At 45.3% G+C, this 18333-nt stretch overlaps 1 protein-coding gene across 6 annotated transcripts in view; it reads right to left on the reverse strand.

The window, feature by feature from the left end:
* LOC105685720 (fibrillin-2) overlaps positions 1 to 18333 on the reverse strand; it is a 44585-nt gene that overhangs the window by 11682 nt on the left and 14570 nt on the right. For 5 of the 6 annotated variants that reach the window (XM_048650901.1, XM_048650897.1, XM_048650898.1 and 2 more), the window contains exons 2-14: positions 17070 to 17255; positions 9689 to 9995; positions 9346 to 9497; positions 8566 to 8700; positions 7319 to 7441; positions 6525 to 6782; positions 6182 to 6436; positions 1564 to 6099; positions 1370 to 1483; positions 1166 to 1279; positions 974 to 1079; positions 709 to 898; positions 463 to 616 (exon numbers count right to left, since the gene is read on the reverse strand). In XM_048650901.1, the coding sequence (XP_048506858.1) occupies positions 463 to 616; positions 709 to 898; positions 974 to 1079; positions 1166 to 1279; positions 1370 to 1483; positions 1564 to 6099; positions 6182 to 6436; positions 6525 to 6782; positions 7319 to 7441; positions 8566 to 8700; positions 9346 to 9497; positions 9689 to 9995; positions 17070 to 17255 (6630 nt within the window). The remainder of the gene's footprint in view (positions 1 to 462; positions 617 to 708; positions 899 to 973; positions 1080 to 1165; positions 1280 to 1369; positions 1484 to 1563; positions 6100 to 6181; positions 6437 to 6524; positions 6783 to 7318; positions 7442 to 8565; positions 8701 to 9345; positions 9498 to 9688; positions 9996 to 17069; positions 17256 to 18333) is intronic. The other variant, XM_048650896.1, reaches the window with a different exon arrangement.

Raw genomic sequence — 18333 nt, forward strand, 5'->3', positions numbered from 1 at the left:
TAAAATGCGGGAAAACAAGCCACGGGGGTTTGAAATGAAACAGAGAAAAAAAAAAAAAACAAACAAACAAACAAACAAGTAAAAAAAAGTTTCAGAGTTAAATCCCTGGAAGTGCAGGGACGCGGGGTGGAAGACTGGATAGCTCGTTAAGGCGTCCCGTTAACTCAACTTCCCGAAAACGTTTGGATGCCGACCGCGAAACGGGATGGCTATTACGCAAACAATCTTGTTTTCTTATACACAACTGAATTTCGTATATTAATTTCACACCGGCTAACCCCAAGCATTTTGCGAGTGAACCAGCAGTTCCAACGTCTCCGCGTTGCCGGAGATAGCGTCGCGAGTTAACTCGAGTATCTTAGAAAAATATATCAGAGTCAGGAAATCTATTTCGTGAGTAGACTGCCCCGGGTATTTCCCCGCGAGATAGCTGAATACTATTTCCGGTTCGAGAAAACTTACTTTGACAAGATGGTTCTTTGCCGTTCCATTTTCCGTGAGCTGTGCAATGCCTCACGTGCGGACCCTCCAATTTAAACCCTCGTCTGCATCTTACGTGACACCTCGCCCCCTGCGGGTAATCCAAAGCACCGGAAGGGTGACCGGGACATCTGACCTAAAAATTTATAATGATATTATAACACCGGAGGACCGTGAAATCCTTTTTAAAAAATATATATATATTTCCAACTTTAATTACGACCCCACCTCGGCGTTGCGCGGAACCTCCATGGCTCGGCATCTCGATACTCGCGGTACGCACGTTCTCTGGTTTGTATCTAATATCAAATCGTCGCTGCAAGCGCAGTAAAAACTTCCAGGTGTATTAACGCAGTCTCCGTTGCATCCACCGTTCTGGTTCAAGCACTCGTTAACATCCTGACAACGGGAATTGCCCCTGCAACGACATTTTTTCATATCTAAGTTACGTCCGGTGAGCAATTAAAATGTAAAACCCCCTTCCCTCGCCCACCTGGAATTAACGGTGTATCCGAGCTTACAAGCGCACTTGTACGATCCCATCGTATTCACGCATTCGTGATGGCAGCCTCCGTTGTTTATCTCGCACTCGTTTATATCTGTGCGATCGGTGGAAGGAAAAGTTTGTACGATTATCCGAAGAAGAGCAATCCCATGTACATTGAAATATTCAACGGCGTCTTACCCACGCATGTAGTTCCCAGAGATTGAAAACCCACGGCGCAAGCACATCGATAAGATCCCTCTGTGTTTACGCAACGACCCCTGCACGGTACTCCCATGGCGCATTCGTCGATGTCTGAATGAAAGGGGCAAAAATTGGATATGGAGAATTGGGTAATTTATAAGACGGTGTAGACGTCAATCGTTCGATAGAATTACTACTGACCTACGCAAGAACCTCCGCGAAATTCGAAGCCCGTGTCGCACTGGCAATGGTAACTTCCCAGCGTATTTATGCAACGATTTTTATCGCAAACATCGTTCAGACATTCGTCGATATCTAAAAAAAAAATGGAAAAAAGCGATCGAAAAATGATTTAAATATCCGAAAAACGGGGAATCCACGATTGCCGTTCTTACCGGTACAGGTGTTATTGATTTTCAAGAATCCATCCTCACACCTGCATTCGTACGATCCGAGAGTATTGATGCAAATTTGATCGCATCCGTGACTCTTCGCCTCGCATTCGTCGACGTCGACGCACCGAGAAGAATTTTCAGCGTGTATTGCCCAACCTTTTCTACAAGAACATATCACCCCGGTGTCTTCGCTTTCGCATATTTGCTCGCATCCTCCGTTACCGATGTCGCAAGGATTCGTCGAATGACAAATTTTACCGCGGAGATTCAATCCCGTCGGACAATCGCAGTAAAATGAACCCGGGGTGTTGAAACAGTCGTGGGAACATCCGCCGTTGTCGAGTTCGCACTCGTTTGTATCGCGGCAAGTTTTTTCATCCGTCGCCAGGTGAAAACCGATGGGACATTGGCAGTGATACGTTCCGTTTCGATTTACGCAGGTGTCCGAACAACCGCCATTTTTCGTTTCGCATTCGTTCGTGTCGATGCAAGTTTTGTAATCGTGATCGAGGTGAAATCCTTTCGAACATCCGCATTTGAAAGTGCCGTCATGATTTGTGCAGATGTCCGAACACCCGCCGTTGTTCGTCAGGCACTCGTCGATATCGGAACAGATTTTTCCGTCGTCTTCCAGTTCCAGTCCTATCGGACAACTGCATCTGACACCGCCGGGAATATTGAAGCAGGCGTGCGAACATCCTCCGTTTTCAATTTTGCATTCGTCCACATCGACGCAGGTTCCGTTGGTCAGTAAAATATGACCGTCCGGACAAATGCATTTCCAAGAACCCGGAAGGTTGATACATTCGTGAGAACATACAGCTATTCCGTTCTTGCACTCGTCGATATCTTCGCAATCTTTTTCGTCGTCCTTCAGTTCGAATCCGTCGGGACACTCGCAGTGGTAACTCCCAACAGTATTGACGCATTTGTTCGAACATCCTCCATTGTTATCGTTACACTCGTTGATGTCCAAACACGTTTCGTTATCCTGGTGCAGATAATGTCCATCGTAACAAGTGCATATGTAGCTTCCTAGGAGGTTTAAACAATTGTGCGAACAGTTGTGACTCTGGTGAAGACACTCGTCAACGTCGATGCAGGTTTTCTTATCCTCCGGAAGCAGGACGTATCCCTCGGGACATTCGCAATGATAACCACCCGGAATATTGACACATTTGTGAGAGCAGCCGGAATATATGTCGTTTTCGAACTCCTCGCATTCGTCCACGTCATTGCATGATTTTTGGTCGGTGCCCAGCTTGAACCCCGGCGAACATGAGCATTCCGGAACTCCGTTCTTGTTGTGGCAATGGTGGGAACAGTTCCCGTTGTTTTCGTGGCACCCGTTCGTTAACGAACAAGTGAAATTGTCGAGGTCCAGACTGTAACCCGATTTGCAAGTACAGTAAAACGAACCCACCGTGTTCACGCAGTGGTGCCAGCAGCCACCGTTATCCTCTTCGCACTCGTCAACGTCGTCGCACAACGCCGGGTCATCTCCATTTACGGTAAACCCTCGGTTACATTCGCATTCGAAACCGCCCTCCACGTTGACACATAAGTGTGTGCAATTGTCCAGATTTTCTCCGCACTCGTCGACGTCGACGCAGGCGGTATCGTCGTTTTCTGATAATTGGTAACCATCGGAACAGGAGCATGTGACCGAACCGTGAAGAAAAGTGCAGATATCCGAACACCCGCCGTTGTTCGCCAAACACTTGTCGTTCTCGTGGCAGATCGAGTCGTTGGTCGGTAGGAGACTCAAACCTTCGGGACACGAGCAGGTAACGGTGCCGTTCACGTAGTGACAGAAATGCGAGCAGCCTCCGTTATCGAAAAAGCATTTGTCCACCTCCACGCAGGTCTTACCGTCGTCTTCCAGAAGGCTATAATTATCCATGCATGCACATTCCATCCCGCCGTCAGTATTGGCGCAAAGGTGCGAACAACCGCCGTTGTTCACGACGCATTCGTTTATATCCTCGCAATTTCTTTTATCATTTCCAATTTTATATCCGACGGGACATTCGCATACGTAGGATCCGGGGGTGTTCGAACACTCGTGAGAACATAGATTGTCGATATCGTTTCCATCGAGACATTCGTCGATGTCGTCGCAAGTTTTTTTATCCGTACTCAACTCGTAACCGGAAGGACACTCGCACTCGAAACCGTTGACGATACTTCTGCAGGAGTGTGAACATCCGTGATCCGAAGTACAGAAATCAATCTTTCGACAAGTTCGTTGATCTTCGTGTAACTCGTATCCTTCGGGACACGTGCAATTGTACCCGGCGAATACATTGACACACGTATGACTGCAATTGTGTTCAATCGCGCACTCGTCCAAATCAACGCAAGTCTTGTCGTCCTCGCTGATGGTCAGACTGTCCGGACAGTAGCAGGAGTATCCTCCTTCGAAATTCTCGCACTCGTGCGAACAGCCGTGATCGGCGTTCGAACACTCGTCGACGTCCTGACAAGTTCGTTGATCCATTCCAAGCGTGAATCCAGCTGGACACGAACACCTGTAGCTGCCTTCTGAGTTTACGCAATCGTCCGAACACTCGTTAATTTCCTGAACGCACTCGTCGATGTCTTCACAGTCGGTCCCGTTGTCCGAAATCATATAACCCGGTGGACAGACGCATTTGAACCGACCAATTTCATTGAGGCAACTGTGCGAGCAGCCGTGTTCGCCAAGACATTCGTCGACATCTTCGCATGTCCTGTTGTCCGTTCTCAGGGTGAATCCGGACTCACAGGAGCATCGATATCCTCCTTCGTAATTTATGCAAAGGTGCGAGCAGCCGTGCGTCGTTTCATCCGTACACTCGTCGACATCACCGCAGGTCTTATCGTCATCACCGAGTTCAAATCCTTCCGGACATCCGCAACGAATGTCACCGCCGTCGTGTTCGCAAACGTGCGAACATCCGTGCGAACCGTTGAGACACGGATCGTGAATATCGCACGATCTATGATTCGGGGAAAGCTTCCAACCAGGTGGACAGGTGCAGTTGTAGCCCCCGACGGTGTTCACGCATGTATGGGAGCATTCGTGTTTGAAATCTCGATCCTCGCACTCGTTTATGTCCTGACAAGACTTTTCCTCGTCGAGGGAGTAAAAGCCAGACGGACAGGTGCAATTGTACCCTCCCTGGGTGTTCACGCAGCCGTGTAGACATCCGTGGATCTCCAGATCCGCGCACTCGTCTATATCCTGACACTCGACGCCGTCATCTTTCAACTCGTATCCGGCAGGACATTTGCATTCGTAGTTTTTGCCGTCCGGCACGCATTCGTGGCTACACGGCGCGCCCAGACATGCGTTCGTCTGTTCGCAAGTAACTTCGTCTTCTCCCAAGGTCAATCCATCCGGACAGGCGCAGCGGTAAGTGCCCTTCTCATTCACGCACTCGTGCGAACAGTCGTGGTCATCTTCTCGACATTCGTCTATGTCCTGGCATTCGCCGTTGTCGTCCTGACGCAGCCCCTCCGGACACGAACCGTCTTCGCAGTTCAAACCGTCCTCGAAAAGCTTCAAACCGTCCGGGCAAGTGCATCTGTAGCTTCCCGGGGTGTTCACGCAATCGTGGGAACAATCGTACTCGTCCGATTCGCACTCGTCCACGTCATCGCACGTCTCCCCATCCCTTCCCAGGGTGAATCCCGTCGGGCAATCGCATTTTCCAGTTTCCTCGTTGGTTACGCATTTCGATGCATCGCATCGCGCGTCGTCGCATGACTTCGGCGTTTCGCTGCAGGTGTTTCCATCCGCGTTGAGTCGCAAACCTGGAGGACATGAGCACGAATAGCTGCCATCGGCGTTGACGCAGTCGTGCGAACATCCGTGACTTTTTTCCAAACATTCGTCAACGTCTCTGCAAGTTCTGTTGTCCTCGGCAAGAATGTAACCAGCCGAGCAATTGCACTTGTAGCTCCCCAACTCGTTGATACAGCCGTGCGAACATCGATGAACGTTTGTCGAACACTCGTCTACGTCGCTACATTTCGATGAATCTTCTTGAGATTTGATCATCCCTTCGGGGCAGGAGCAATGATAACTGCCTTCCGTATTAAGACACGTGTGCGAGCATAATCCGGGGGTTTCACACTCGTCGATATCATCGCACGTGTGTCCGTCCTCGCTGAGTGAGAAACCCGAATCGCAGATGCATTTCGGTCCCAGTTCGGTGTCTCGGCACTGATGAGAACACGGCGGTTTCTTATTTTCGCAATTCTCTTCGTCGGCGACTTCGTTGTCTTCCCGCTGTTCGCAGGTTCTGTTGTCCGACCGCAGATCGAATTCCGGAGGGCAGATGCAATCGTACGACCCCTCGGTGTTGACGCAGGTGTGAGAACAGGGCGAAGGTACATTTCCACACTCGTTCACGTCCTTGCAAGTTTGTCCGTCGTCCTCTATCTCGTAACCGGGTTTGCACGAACAGTAGTAGCCGCCGGGTTCGTTTACGCAAATATGTTCGCAGCCGTGAGGCTCACCTTCGTCACCCTCTACGCACTCGTCGATGTCTGGAAATGGGAAAAGTCGACCTCCGTGTAACGCGCGACCTCATATTAAATCACTAATTAACGTGTATCATTGACAACGCACCGGTGCATTCCCCGTTTTCATTTTTCTTAAAGCCCTCCGAACATCCCCCGTATTCCGGGATATCCGTGACCCCCTCCTCATCCTCCTCGTCGTATTCCCCATCGTAGTCGTCGCCCTCGGCGTCGTAGTCCTCGTCCTGAAGGATTTTTGTTATTTTTTTCGGCTGGGTAACGCACTTGAAAGATCCAGGGGTATTTTGACAGTCTTCCCCTTCGCCGGAACAAACGGGTGGCTCGCTTTCGCATTCGTTGATGTCTGAATGAAATTAAAAAACAATAAAAGAGAAAAGAAAATCGTTTGTTCGACGATAATACTGAACGAGTGACGAATAGTGGAAACACACCGTTGCAGGTCTTCCAATCGTCAGCGAGGACGAATCCGTCGGGACAAAGACAGAAGACACTCCCCGGGGTGTTGAGACAAGTGTGCGAACAGCCGGCGTTGCCGTTCTTACACTCGTCGATATCTTCGCAAGTGTGATTGTCCGACGCCAACTTGTAACCCGGTATCTCGGTGCAAGTGCATTCGTAGCCACCGTCCATGTTACGGCAGCTACCCTGGCACGGTCCGTGCCCGTTGTTCGAAAGGCATTCGTTCGTGTCTACGGAGTATGCGAGACGGGGGGGGATCGGAATTTGGATTTACACGATTTTACGGGTGGTGAAGTCGCCGGCTAGGCCAGACTCTACCAGGAATTGTCGTTCCGATCTATTTCGGAACACGATATCGAGATTGGATTTGAAGAGAAATAAAATTAAAAGAACCTCGACCGGCGAAGGAGACTTCGTACGTGTACCGGTGAAAAAAAAAAAGAAAATAAAAAAAAAAAGAATGAAAAACTCGCGGGGGATCTGACAATACGATTCCCGCTGATTGTGAGTTGAAAACATTAACAACACCCACATCGGAACCCGCCCTCCTCGATCCAAACGAAATCGATTCGTGGCACGATTGAAACGTTCGAATCTACGGGCAATCGAGTACCGTTTCCTCGACATCGTCTTTCTCCTCCGCAGCCTGCCGGCCGCAACATCATTCCATATCTCTCGCTCTTTTTATTGAGTCATCAAACGCTACGATAATTCATGCGCTTGTTTCTGGTACCCTATAGGGAAGTAAGGTTTTATTTTTTCCTACCTTGACAAGATCGGGCATCCGTGTCCAGCTGGTAACCGGGATTGCAGTCGCAACGAAAAGATCCTGGATCGTTGTGACACAGGTCCGAACAACCGGCTGTCCCGTCGGCGCACTCGTCGATGTCTGTACGGGGCGCGATACGTATTCGTCATTAATTTAGAGAAAAACGGGATGGAAAAGAATAAAACGAAATGATTTTTTCGAAATTAGATAAAAATCTTTGGTCTTCGTCCGATTCGAGCATGAATAAATCGTCGGATGGTTTACACCTCTGGTGTTCGCAATCGATCCTACGCATCTCATGTCCACTTCGGGTGCGTCTCTTGAGTAAAGATCTTTTACACGATCAGATTAACATACAATACCGCTGGCGCCTTTACCGTCCGGACCGTCAGCTCTTTTTTTTTTTCTCCCCCCTAAGGAGTGAGTTTCTCGGTTGAAAAGCCGAGCCCATTCGAGCGTTAGCCTTGTCGACTAATAGTGATGCTCAAGATTTTTATGGTAATGGAACTAGCCGGCGCTAATCGCCTTAGCGGGTACCTTTGTGTAACTCAGATGAAACAGTATCGGTTACTATCTGCGATTTAATTTTTCAACGCTGTCAAATATCGAAATGAATATTTTTACGTCAGCTGATGGTTTCATTTATTCCGAACGAGCGGAAATTCCGATTTCTGACCGACGATCGGACGCCGTTCGAAGCCGTGTATAATAGTATTTCGATTCCAACTTCGACCTTAAATAAAAAGTTCGCGGTCGCGAGTCTTCGTGCAAAGAATCAACCATAAATTCATTCGGACGATCGCGCTCACACTTCCGCCTTCGAGTTTAGTTTAAAAAAAAGTCAAGGTGTAGGCGAAAAAAAATCTTCTTCGTATTACCTACACTGGAAAAAGTTTGACGATGAAATATACGTACAGCGAACACCCACGCTACGACTATTTTCGGTATATAATAAAGTCCACATTTCTAAAAGCAACGACGACTCATCTTACAAAGTGGACAGTTTTGAATTCATCTGTTATTACCATGTACGAGTAATCGTGGGATTGTCACCTAATATGTAAATCGCGTAATATAATTCTTGTGGGTAGACGGAACCATCGGTGTTCTAGCTTTTTTTTATCCGTGGCTATTTGCTCTGCCGCCGGCATCAAACCAGATGGTATTCAGGTAGCGTCGAATCGACTCGTTTTTAGGCTGTACAATTTTTTTTTTTTTTTTTCAACAATCCGTTCTCTACGTACCAACGCAGACGGGTCCTTCGGCTCGAAATCCTTCGAAACAGGAACACTTCACCCCCGTAGGAATATCCTCGCACAATTGATCGCATCCACCTCTCTCCTCGCTGCAACGTCGCACTTTTATTTCCGACGGAGCTGCTGGAATATGATGATGATAAAAATAAAAATGAAAATAAAAATAAAAATAACGATGTTTCTTACGGCGATAAAAAGAATTCCTTTCGGATACTGGATAAATATTTCAGAAGCGGTGCAGTGAACCTGGTCATTTGACAAGCGACGGTCCCCCTACCTACCCCTCCCCCCGCCCGCCCCCCGAGGATTCCAACCGCACACGGTACACAACTGACGTAACGTTCCACACAATACCTGAGCGTGAACTTCGGATAGATGAAATCCTGCGCCACTCGGATGCTTGACACATTGACAAGTGAAAAATTATTACGCATTATGTGATTCGTATCTGCGTGCGGTGTGAATCGATCCCCGGATAATCGTTGCGTCATTCGAAATTTATAATAAAAGGACACCGCTCCGAGAAACCCCGAAGTCCGAGGGAAACGAAGATTTCATCGGACCCGTCGGGTTTTACCCTGAATTTATTTATTTTTTAGCGATGTGAAGCAAGTTTATTATTTTTCATTTCATTCCCGGAAAGCCAAGGTAAAAGTTTCGAGCATAGAAAGGGAAAAAAACTTCCATAGTAAGCACCGAATTCTGACGGATAGATTTTCTAATGGAATGGAATTTTTCAAGGGTTTCCCGTGAGAATGACAAACTCACAAGCCTCTTTGACGCATTCCGGTAACGTTCCGATCCATTGACTGTCGCTACAAAAGAGACGGTCGATTTCCGGATCCTTCAGAGAAAATCCTTCGTGACAATCGTAGACCGCTACAAGGTAAACGTTGTGAGGTGGATGGGCGTTTTTCTTCCTTTAAAATGAACAAAAATTACTTCAGGCAGGGATACATGATAATTACAGACACACGTACGCGAGATTTTTTTAGAGCGAGAAATATTGAACCAGATTGTCGTACGTCGTGACTGTTAGAGTCCTGATAAGAGCTCTGGCGTTCCGTGTACGTATATGATACAAGTAATGGAATAAAATGGGTTCACTAACCTGGCGTATTTTGCGGTATGAGAATGTTCAACAGTCGGTGCTTTGAGGGGGCCCCTTGTTCTGGCCTTGGTGAAGCAGCTGAGGTCGAGCCTCGAAGTTAAAATTTCGTTCAAATCAGTTCTGCCACCGATTGCGACGGGGGCTTCCGACTGCTGAGATTTTCCGATGAGCCTCCTTTTAATTTTCCTTCTCTTCAATTCTCCGATTTTTCTCTTCACCTGCTGTCGTTTCGAGTATTCGTCGCCCGTTGACGGATCGTCGCCCAAAAACAAATCTTTTCGTATTTTCCACCAGGCTCCATCATTTTCTGTAAAAAAATTTTCTCGATTCGCAATTCTATCGAGGACTTCGAAAATATTCGAATTTCGTTATTCCCAAAGTTTTCGTCGTTCGATGAATTTCTGACCCTAGAAACCGTCGAGATCGCGAAGATTCGCGTTACGCCCGCGTCAATTTTTGGGGTGGGATACGGAGTGGGTCTAAAAATAATTTCCCCTTCTGCATATTCCTCCGTTTGCGCGGGCTCGATTCATTTTCATTAAAACCCTTTGTGGCGAGGCTAACAGAAATCGAAATTATACGACAATATACGTATAGCCATGTAGAGTTGCATGCTCACAGTCACACCCGTATATGGAGTCGAGATGAACATCGGCGATAGAAGAAAGTATTGTCGAGTGTCATGGCGCGTAATGATCCCCGGACGTATAACGATTCGCCAGGGCTTGAAAAAATGTTTTCGATGTAAAAAAATTGGTTGAAGAAAAAAAAAAATAGAAATATCCGCAATTCATGTTCCGACTCCATTTTTATCGAGCCATTTTCCTTTATTCGTATCTGTCCAATAAGCCTAATTAGAATTCGAACGCGTGAAGCGGCCAGAAACGGATTCCACTTATAGAATGTATTGTACTTGGTGAAGATGACTTCTTAGTGTCAATGCAGCGCAACCGGACGGTTTCTCATGCAAGGCGAAAGAAACGAAATGAAATGAAACGAAACGAAGAGACGTGGCGTAACGCTCCGGTCCATTAGCTCTCGTTATCTCAAAAGCAGCTCGCGGCGTGTACCGCGTGTTATAAATTTTGACGTTGTCACGAGTAACAACCGTATCAGGGATTCCGAAAATTCCTCTGCAAGACTCGCACGAAAAACGCCACGTGAAATAACTCGATTTACCGGAAGAATGAAAACGTCATCCAGATCGTTTGATTTTTAATCAGAGAAGATTCTGCGAACCGGTCATCCGATCTAAAAATCGCCAACGCTTCCCAAAAGCTGGAAAATTATCGACACCGGTTCGCGTCGATTCGCGAAGTGCTTCCACGATCAACGACCGAGTGCAAACGTTGAAAACGATCGCTCGAGTAGCAGCGCGGTAATAGGTATGATGGAATAACAGGAAACTGCCCTTCTTCAGAGCCTCAAAGGAGCCTGAAAGCCTCGGTAGGGCCTTTGGGCCCCCGAGGGCAATGTACTTCTCGAGTATGTACTCGCACTCCACACCATCTCCATAGCTTATCTTGATTGCACCGATTCACGGCATGCCACCACCGGAGGTTTGCCCGGTCACGAGAGCGGACCGTATCGTAGATTAAGAAAAAGAAACAATAAAAATATTATATCAAACCGAACGAACACCCTTCTGTGGGGATGTATTTCATTTACAACGGATATTTCGTTACACACGTTACGAGAAGAGTTAATAAAACTATGAGTAACAATTACGTGTCCTCAGGGAAAAAATGTCACGCAGGATTCGCGTAACGCGATGTACTTTTCTCCGCGAGAAAAACTGAAAAAAAAAAAAAAAAAAGAAAAGTAAAGTAAAAGTAGTATCGGAAAGCTCTTATGGTAAAGACCGCGACGTAATTCCATGGGGCAGGAAGCGGGGGCGGAGAGGAGGTACTTTTTCCAAGTACCCACTCGTCTGGATCATCGTTCCGTGGAGATTGTGCAGTTTTGATTAACGATACAGCACGTCTCATTCGAAACCAGATGGACTCGTCAGTCGTTGGGTTTATTATTCTCCCCGCTTCTCATTTTACAATCTACACCGTCGAAAACACTTTCACAAAATTGATTCGCCGTGGCGCTTATTCTTTTTTCTTCATCCGACTTCGTCGTCTCCTTTTTATATTTCTCTCCACATCTCATCCACTGGCCGATAACCGATTGTTGTTAGATTCATCCGCGGGATTGAGCTCCCAAGAATATCCTCCTACGCGAAAAACATCTCTCGGGGTGTAACCTTTGGACACGATTGATTTATAGCCGGGTCGTTTCGGCGGAAAGCTGTAACGGAAAACTCCTCCTATTTCGCGGTTCAATATTCAGAAGACCCTCACCCCCTCTCTTTTTCCGAGCTGCCCCTCATACACAACACGTATAAATATATTCTCTCGGACTCGAGGTATAAAGAATGAAAAGTTGAATCTCCATATCGTCGCGCTTGCGAGCCGGGCTGGGTTGTATTCATTTATATTATCGTCGCTGCTCCAAAGGTAACGACAAAGAGGAAAGAAATAGGTAAGAAAAAAAGAAAACAAAAAATTGGAACAACGAGTGGGGGAAAAAAAACTAGAAAAACTTCGAACGCCCCACTCGCTGACAAAGTTCCAGCTTCAATTACATTACAAGCACAAGCGCAGAGATATTAAAATAGAATTGATTTAACAGAAGTTAGTTTCTCGAAAAAAAAAAAAAGAAAAAAAGTCCTAATAATAATAACGATAACTAATATCGTAATGTCTGCCGTCTGAATTATTCTCGCAAATAATTATCGAAGGGTTTTTTTCTCCAAGAAAAATGATACTTTTTCAAACTTCTTATTATTACGTTGTTTTTTGTTTTTCGTTTTTTTTCGTTTTTCTTTTTCTCCTCCTCTTTTGACAGAGCTTTCAATTTCACGGTTCGATCCGCTTTGTGCGCGGATAAAATTTCAAGCTATACGGCTCAGCTGCTAAACGAATGTCGCGAAAAGTCCGGTGTATATAATAGCATACGGTTAAAGTATCCTCGTTAGACGGGATACGGGTGTAAAAATAATCGATCGACTCGGGTCATTTGTAAAATTACTTATCGTGTAAAATGAACGTTCGAGTATCAAAGTTTCGAGCACCATTAGCGGATAAACATCTATATACACGTCGTGGACTTATATACTCGACCGCGTACACGCTTCTTAATATTCATATCAGATCCACGCATACACCCAGCTGCGGGATGAAAATTCCAAAGGTATCACCGATACATTTATAACCGGGGCCGAGAGCCCTGGAAAAAAAATGAAGCTTTTTTTCATCACACAATGTTGTTTTTTTGTTTTTTTTTTTTATTTTTGCTCATTCTCTTTTTGAGAATCGACGCGCTTTCGCGTAGCTCATTGTTATTATTGGAATCTGGTCTTTACTGTGGTGAGACGATCGGTCGTGTCATTAAATTCCATAGGATGGGTACGGAGATCTATCTATCATATTTTACGTGTGTAGTAAACTGGCCGTGTACAAATCTCAGATCTGAGATAAATCTTAAATCATCCGGCTACTACCGAGTTTCGTGAACACTCCGCGCGGTCTATAGCCGCAGCTCCGACCTCGCTCAGCGACGCAGCCCCGCATTATTCGATCGCTTGTAATTAATTTCTCCACGTGTCCAACTGAACAAATAGCTGATGCGCGTGGCTATCTCTATATTGGACGGTTGAATCTTTAAATCGGTTGAATTAATTGACTCCGCATTTATTGGTTAGATAGTGATCAAATATTGATTCTGTTTGTGCGGTGGCTGTATCTGTGTACCTTGAAAATAATCACCGCTATCGCTGGGAGCTCGTGACTATATTAACGCATTTGTATGAAGATCCGGATGCGATTTTCCGTTTCGCACACTTGATCAAGCTTGCGGTTTTACTGGAACACGTAAGCTCGCTGCAGGCGCGCCATTACCCTCGTTCGGGGGGACGTCAAATTTTCGGATCGTGATCGCTCCTAATCACTCCACTTTAGCCAACACCCGTGCGAAATGGACGTCGCATGCGTATGCGACGTCCTTACATATGCAGACGCTATCGCTTACTTTAATAAATCTGAAAAATATCTCGACATATTTTATGAAAAATATGAAAAATCTAACCACGTGTTGTTGATGAAATTCATCGATGCCGGTCAACGATCGTCGCGTACAATTAATATCGATCGATGGATCCTCACTGAACGCGCAAGGGTTTATACAGATCGGTGTTTAACTTGATGGAAAAATGAAACAACCTCAGCGAATTCGATGCTCGAATTCGCTCACCGGAAAATTTGTTTTTCATTTTTTTTGTTAATCCCATAATTTTTGTTCCGTCGATTCATTTGGAAACAAAGCCAATATTTGCGAAACTATACTATAACCATTTGGGGAACACAATTCGTACGATACTCGAAACGTTTAAAATCCCTTTTCACGGTAAAAAAGTCGTGGAGAGTTTTTTTTTTTTTTTTTTTTTTTTTTCGGTCCCCCTCTCTTTTCGGGCAAACAAATGACTATTGTCAAGTCGTTATCTCCCGCGGTGCTAACATCGGAAACAAATATCGTCCCTCGCGGATGAAACCCCGAGTGGGATAACAATGGGAATGGAGAGCTTGAAAAACTCGTCATTCTCTCGTTCACGAAAATGACCTCCAGCAGAGAATCGGGATCGACACCCGTTCGCTACGGAATCGTCCGCGTGCACTTGGTCGGGACAGACAGAGAAACCGGAAACAAAAAAAGCGAACCGAACGGGCTGGAAAATTAACGAGAAATAAATCATTGTAAAAAAAAACGAAAAAAACACAGGAGAAGATGAAACGCTCGTTGAGTATTTTTCACTCTCCGATCGGTTTTAATCTGATTGCTGAAAATCCACCCCGTTTCCAAAGGGTCAAACAGCGCTTGAGAATTTTATTTCGTCGATAGGACGGGGCTATTGAGTCTCGGAGCTTTTTAAATTCTCTTCGGATCGTTTCAGCATTACCTTACAGGATTCTCAAAGTTATTCCAGATATCGAGGAGAGATTGGAACCTTGCCCCGCCACTTTCGTGTTTGTGCGCACGTGATTTGGAAAAAAAAAAAAAAAAAAGAAGAAAATAAAAGAAGAGAAGAAAAATCCAGTGTACGTGTGTGTACTAATTAGCGGGATTTACGTGCTCCACGACGGGTTCTGCTTCCGTTTCGAATATATTTGTATAGGCTCGTTTTTAAAGAGAGTCTCAAAGTGGCGCCCGAAAACCCGATTTATAATGTATGTGCAGCCATTACACGTGTATATTCCGCAGAGGAGGATGGTGAAATTCCCCCGCTTTTCTGACATCACCGTCGGTTGAACAATGGCTCTTGTGTTATACGTGAAAATACCGAGTCTCGTACCTAAAGCAAATAATACCGCATCCCCGCGGCCCTTCATTCCGCTATCTCTTCCTCTTATATTTTCTCCCTTGATTTCCCCCCTCCCCCTAATCCCCCCCCCCCATCCAACGTTCCATGTTACTTCCTGCATGTAGTTCAAAGTGCGTACGACACAACCACGATCCCGTATGACCCCAAAGTCAACCCCGTCGTGACCCTGAAACTCTTTGAAGCCAGCCGACAGCGAGCTTAAAAGTTATACTCGTCCCGATACGGGGAAAATCCTGAAGGATATCTTTTATTTATTGAAGAGGAATCGAAAAATCCGGAGTAACGACGAAATACGTTCTCCGAAGAATCGGGAATCGCCCCACCGCATGATCCGAGGACGTAATCCGAGGTGGTCCTTCCAAATTTTGGTACAGTAGATACTCGCTGTCAGAAAATAATTAAAAAAAACAAAGTTTTTCGATCGTCAATTTTCTCCGTTGATTCTTCAATTTCTTCCCACTCGCAGGGTACAAAACCCCTTCGGGCAGCAGCTTTACTTTTCGCCGGTCGCGTTCTTCCGTTCGTGTCGCTGTTCGATCCGAATGCGAAATGTGCGGAAGCCACCGCGCGTCGTTCGGTGGAATATAAGTTTCTTCCGAAGTTTAAAGTGGACGGTGACTATGTACAGGTATACCGATACGAATGTGTACGTATAAATCAACCGGATAGTAGAAGAAAAAAGAATCGAGGAAATAAAGAAAAGGGATGGGGAAGAAAAAAAAAAAATTATTGTTCGAGATGAGTTATGACTTCGCCGCGGAGTGATTACACGTTGAACTCGGCGACCCGTACACGACATCCGCGTACATAACTAGGTAAGGTTCGATTTACCCGGGTATATGGGTACCCCTCAAAAGATCTATGTGTACACATACGTGTACACGGGCGTTGCACCGTTCACGTGCGCAATCGCCTCGTCGAATACGTATACGAAATGTAGGTATAAAAATAATTTTGTACGACGGAACGCCCGTGAATATTATGGTGCAAGTTCGAATGAATGAACACGAGTCGGTCGATCGGATTGCGCGTGGTGTATAGGGGCACTGTATACGTACACCGCACAGTGGAACAAACCGCATAACGGTGTCCTCTGGACTACGGAAGAAAGAAAGATAGAAACGAAAAAAAAAAAAAAAAAATTAAAAGAAAAATGACTGCGCGACTTTTCCGGCTATAAATCATATCGCGTTATTACAGTTACATACGTACACGTACGCGTATCGCGGTACACTCGGTACGTACGCCTATTGTTGGTCCAGATTTCGTATTTGTAATACACCCATAGAAAATAAGCGAGAAAATTCAATTAACCCCCATGAGTATGTTGTACGATGAATAATCGTATACGTTCGTTGTAGAATGATAATATATAATACGCCGTTAATTACAGACGTCGCATTTGAAGGGGCAACCGCTTCTTCGGGAGGAACATAAAACGGCGTCGTTCAATCGGGATGTTCACCTTTAGCTCCGAGCTTTAGTTTTTTTTATGGTCCGTACACCGTACAACCTGCAGGATCGTAGGCGTGACTGTTTATTGAGGATGAAACGGCTGTCTAATTGATCGATACGTGTTCACTTATATCGCGTTAATAACGAAACAAAAAGAAACGCACGTATACGTATACGTACGCAGGCGGGTACCTATACACGTGTGCGTACGTCGAAGACGTCGATGTTGTATACACTTTTACGTCAATATTTGATCGATAGATCATTTATTCCCCAATCAAAAAGTCGGACGCCCCCGCATCGGTAAAATATAGAATCTCTTGATTGAATCTCGTCGATTAATCGATTAATATATAAAATAATTGAATTAGACTCATGTAAATATAATCAATCCCTATTTTCGACCACTCTAATCTGAAATCTAGAAGTTGTGTTTTTTTTTCTCTCAATTATTCGTTTAATTAAAGATACGATTTTTTCATTCGAATAGCCGACACTCACCTATCGGTATGCATTTTGGTACTCGATAATTCCAGCCGTTTCCAACACACGTTAGGACCTTGTGACCTCTCAGTCGTCGACCGGGTTCGCAGGAGTAGATCGTCTGAAGAGATCCAGTCTTCAGGACCCGTTCTCTTACAGATCCCCATTGCGGTGGTTCCACGGGTGGACAACCTCCGAAAACACCTTTGGATTATAAATTGATCACAAGTTGAATTATTCTCACGAATTCCTCTACGTCGCTACGTTCTTACGTCACTCATATTATTATATCACAGAAAATTTATATACAATGAGACGGTGTCTCTAATTCGGGGAGATGTGAACATTTTTTTTTTTTTTTGCTTCTTTCGCTTCGCGTTGCGTTCAATCTTCGATCGGTACATTTATGTACAGGGCATTCAGCGACAAATCAACTTGCCCTGGGACCCTGTGGATACTTCATTCTTCAATGTTTTTATCGATCGGTCAATGAAACTTTAATTGTACACGACGAAGGGAATAGAATTACTCTCGATTTCAAATAGAACAAAAAAAAAAGAGAAAAATAATTGAACGAAAGAAAACGTGACGTCCACTTTCGTTTTGGTTCAAAAATCATCGTTTTTCCGTAACGGGATTTCTTCAGAATAAAAAACAAAAAATCATCGCATCGTGAATGACGGCTTAAGGGGGGTAGGGGAGGAGGGGGGTTATTCGGAAAGGAATGCCCTATATGTAGGTATACGTAGTGCGTACAAGATCCACACCAGCTGGACACATGCGTAAAAAACTTAATTAGTCACGGTTCTACCTAAACATTCGTTTGACACGGCTTTCAATCTTATTATATGGTTCTTCATCTGGTTCTCTCCATATATACTCTGCTGCTATACGTTGCATCGGCATCCAATTTTTTACAACGCGCAAACATAATTGCCTAAAGTGATATTCTCGCGGTTACGGCAGCTTATACAGCGACTATAATGCACATCTTGAGACGGCTTCTGGTAGCCGATTTTTCATTTCCTTTTTTTCTCATTGGTTTCTCGTTTTTCTCAGTTTTTTTTCTTTCTCTTTCTCTTTCTCTTTCATTTTCAACGTGCAGCCGAGAGAAGTACGCGGTATTCGTTTCTTCTTTTTTTTTTTTCTATTTTATTTCCCAATGAAAAACCCTCTCGTATCTCTTTAATTTTTAATTCGTCCATTGTGCCGGGATCTTTTTTGTTTTCTGTAAATCGCGTCTGGCGAGCGCATTTGTGGATTAGGGATGTGACGGAATTAA

This window comes from Athalia rosae, chromosome 2 (assembly GCF_917208135.1).
Source record: "Athalia rosae chromosome 2, iyAthRosa1.1, whole genome shotgun sequence".
Taxonomy (NCBI): domain Eukaryota; kingdom Metazoa; phylum Arthropoda; class Insecta; order Hymenoptera; family Athaliidae; genus Athalia; species Athalia rosae.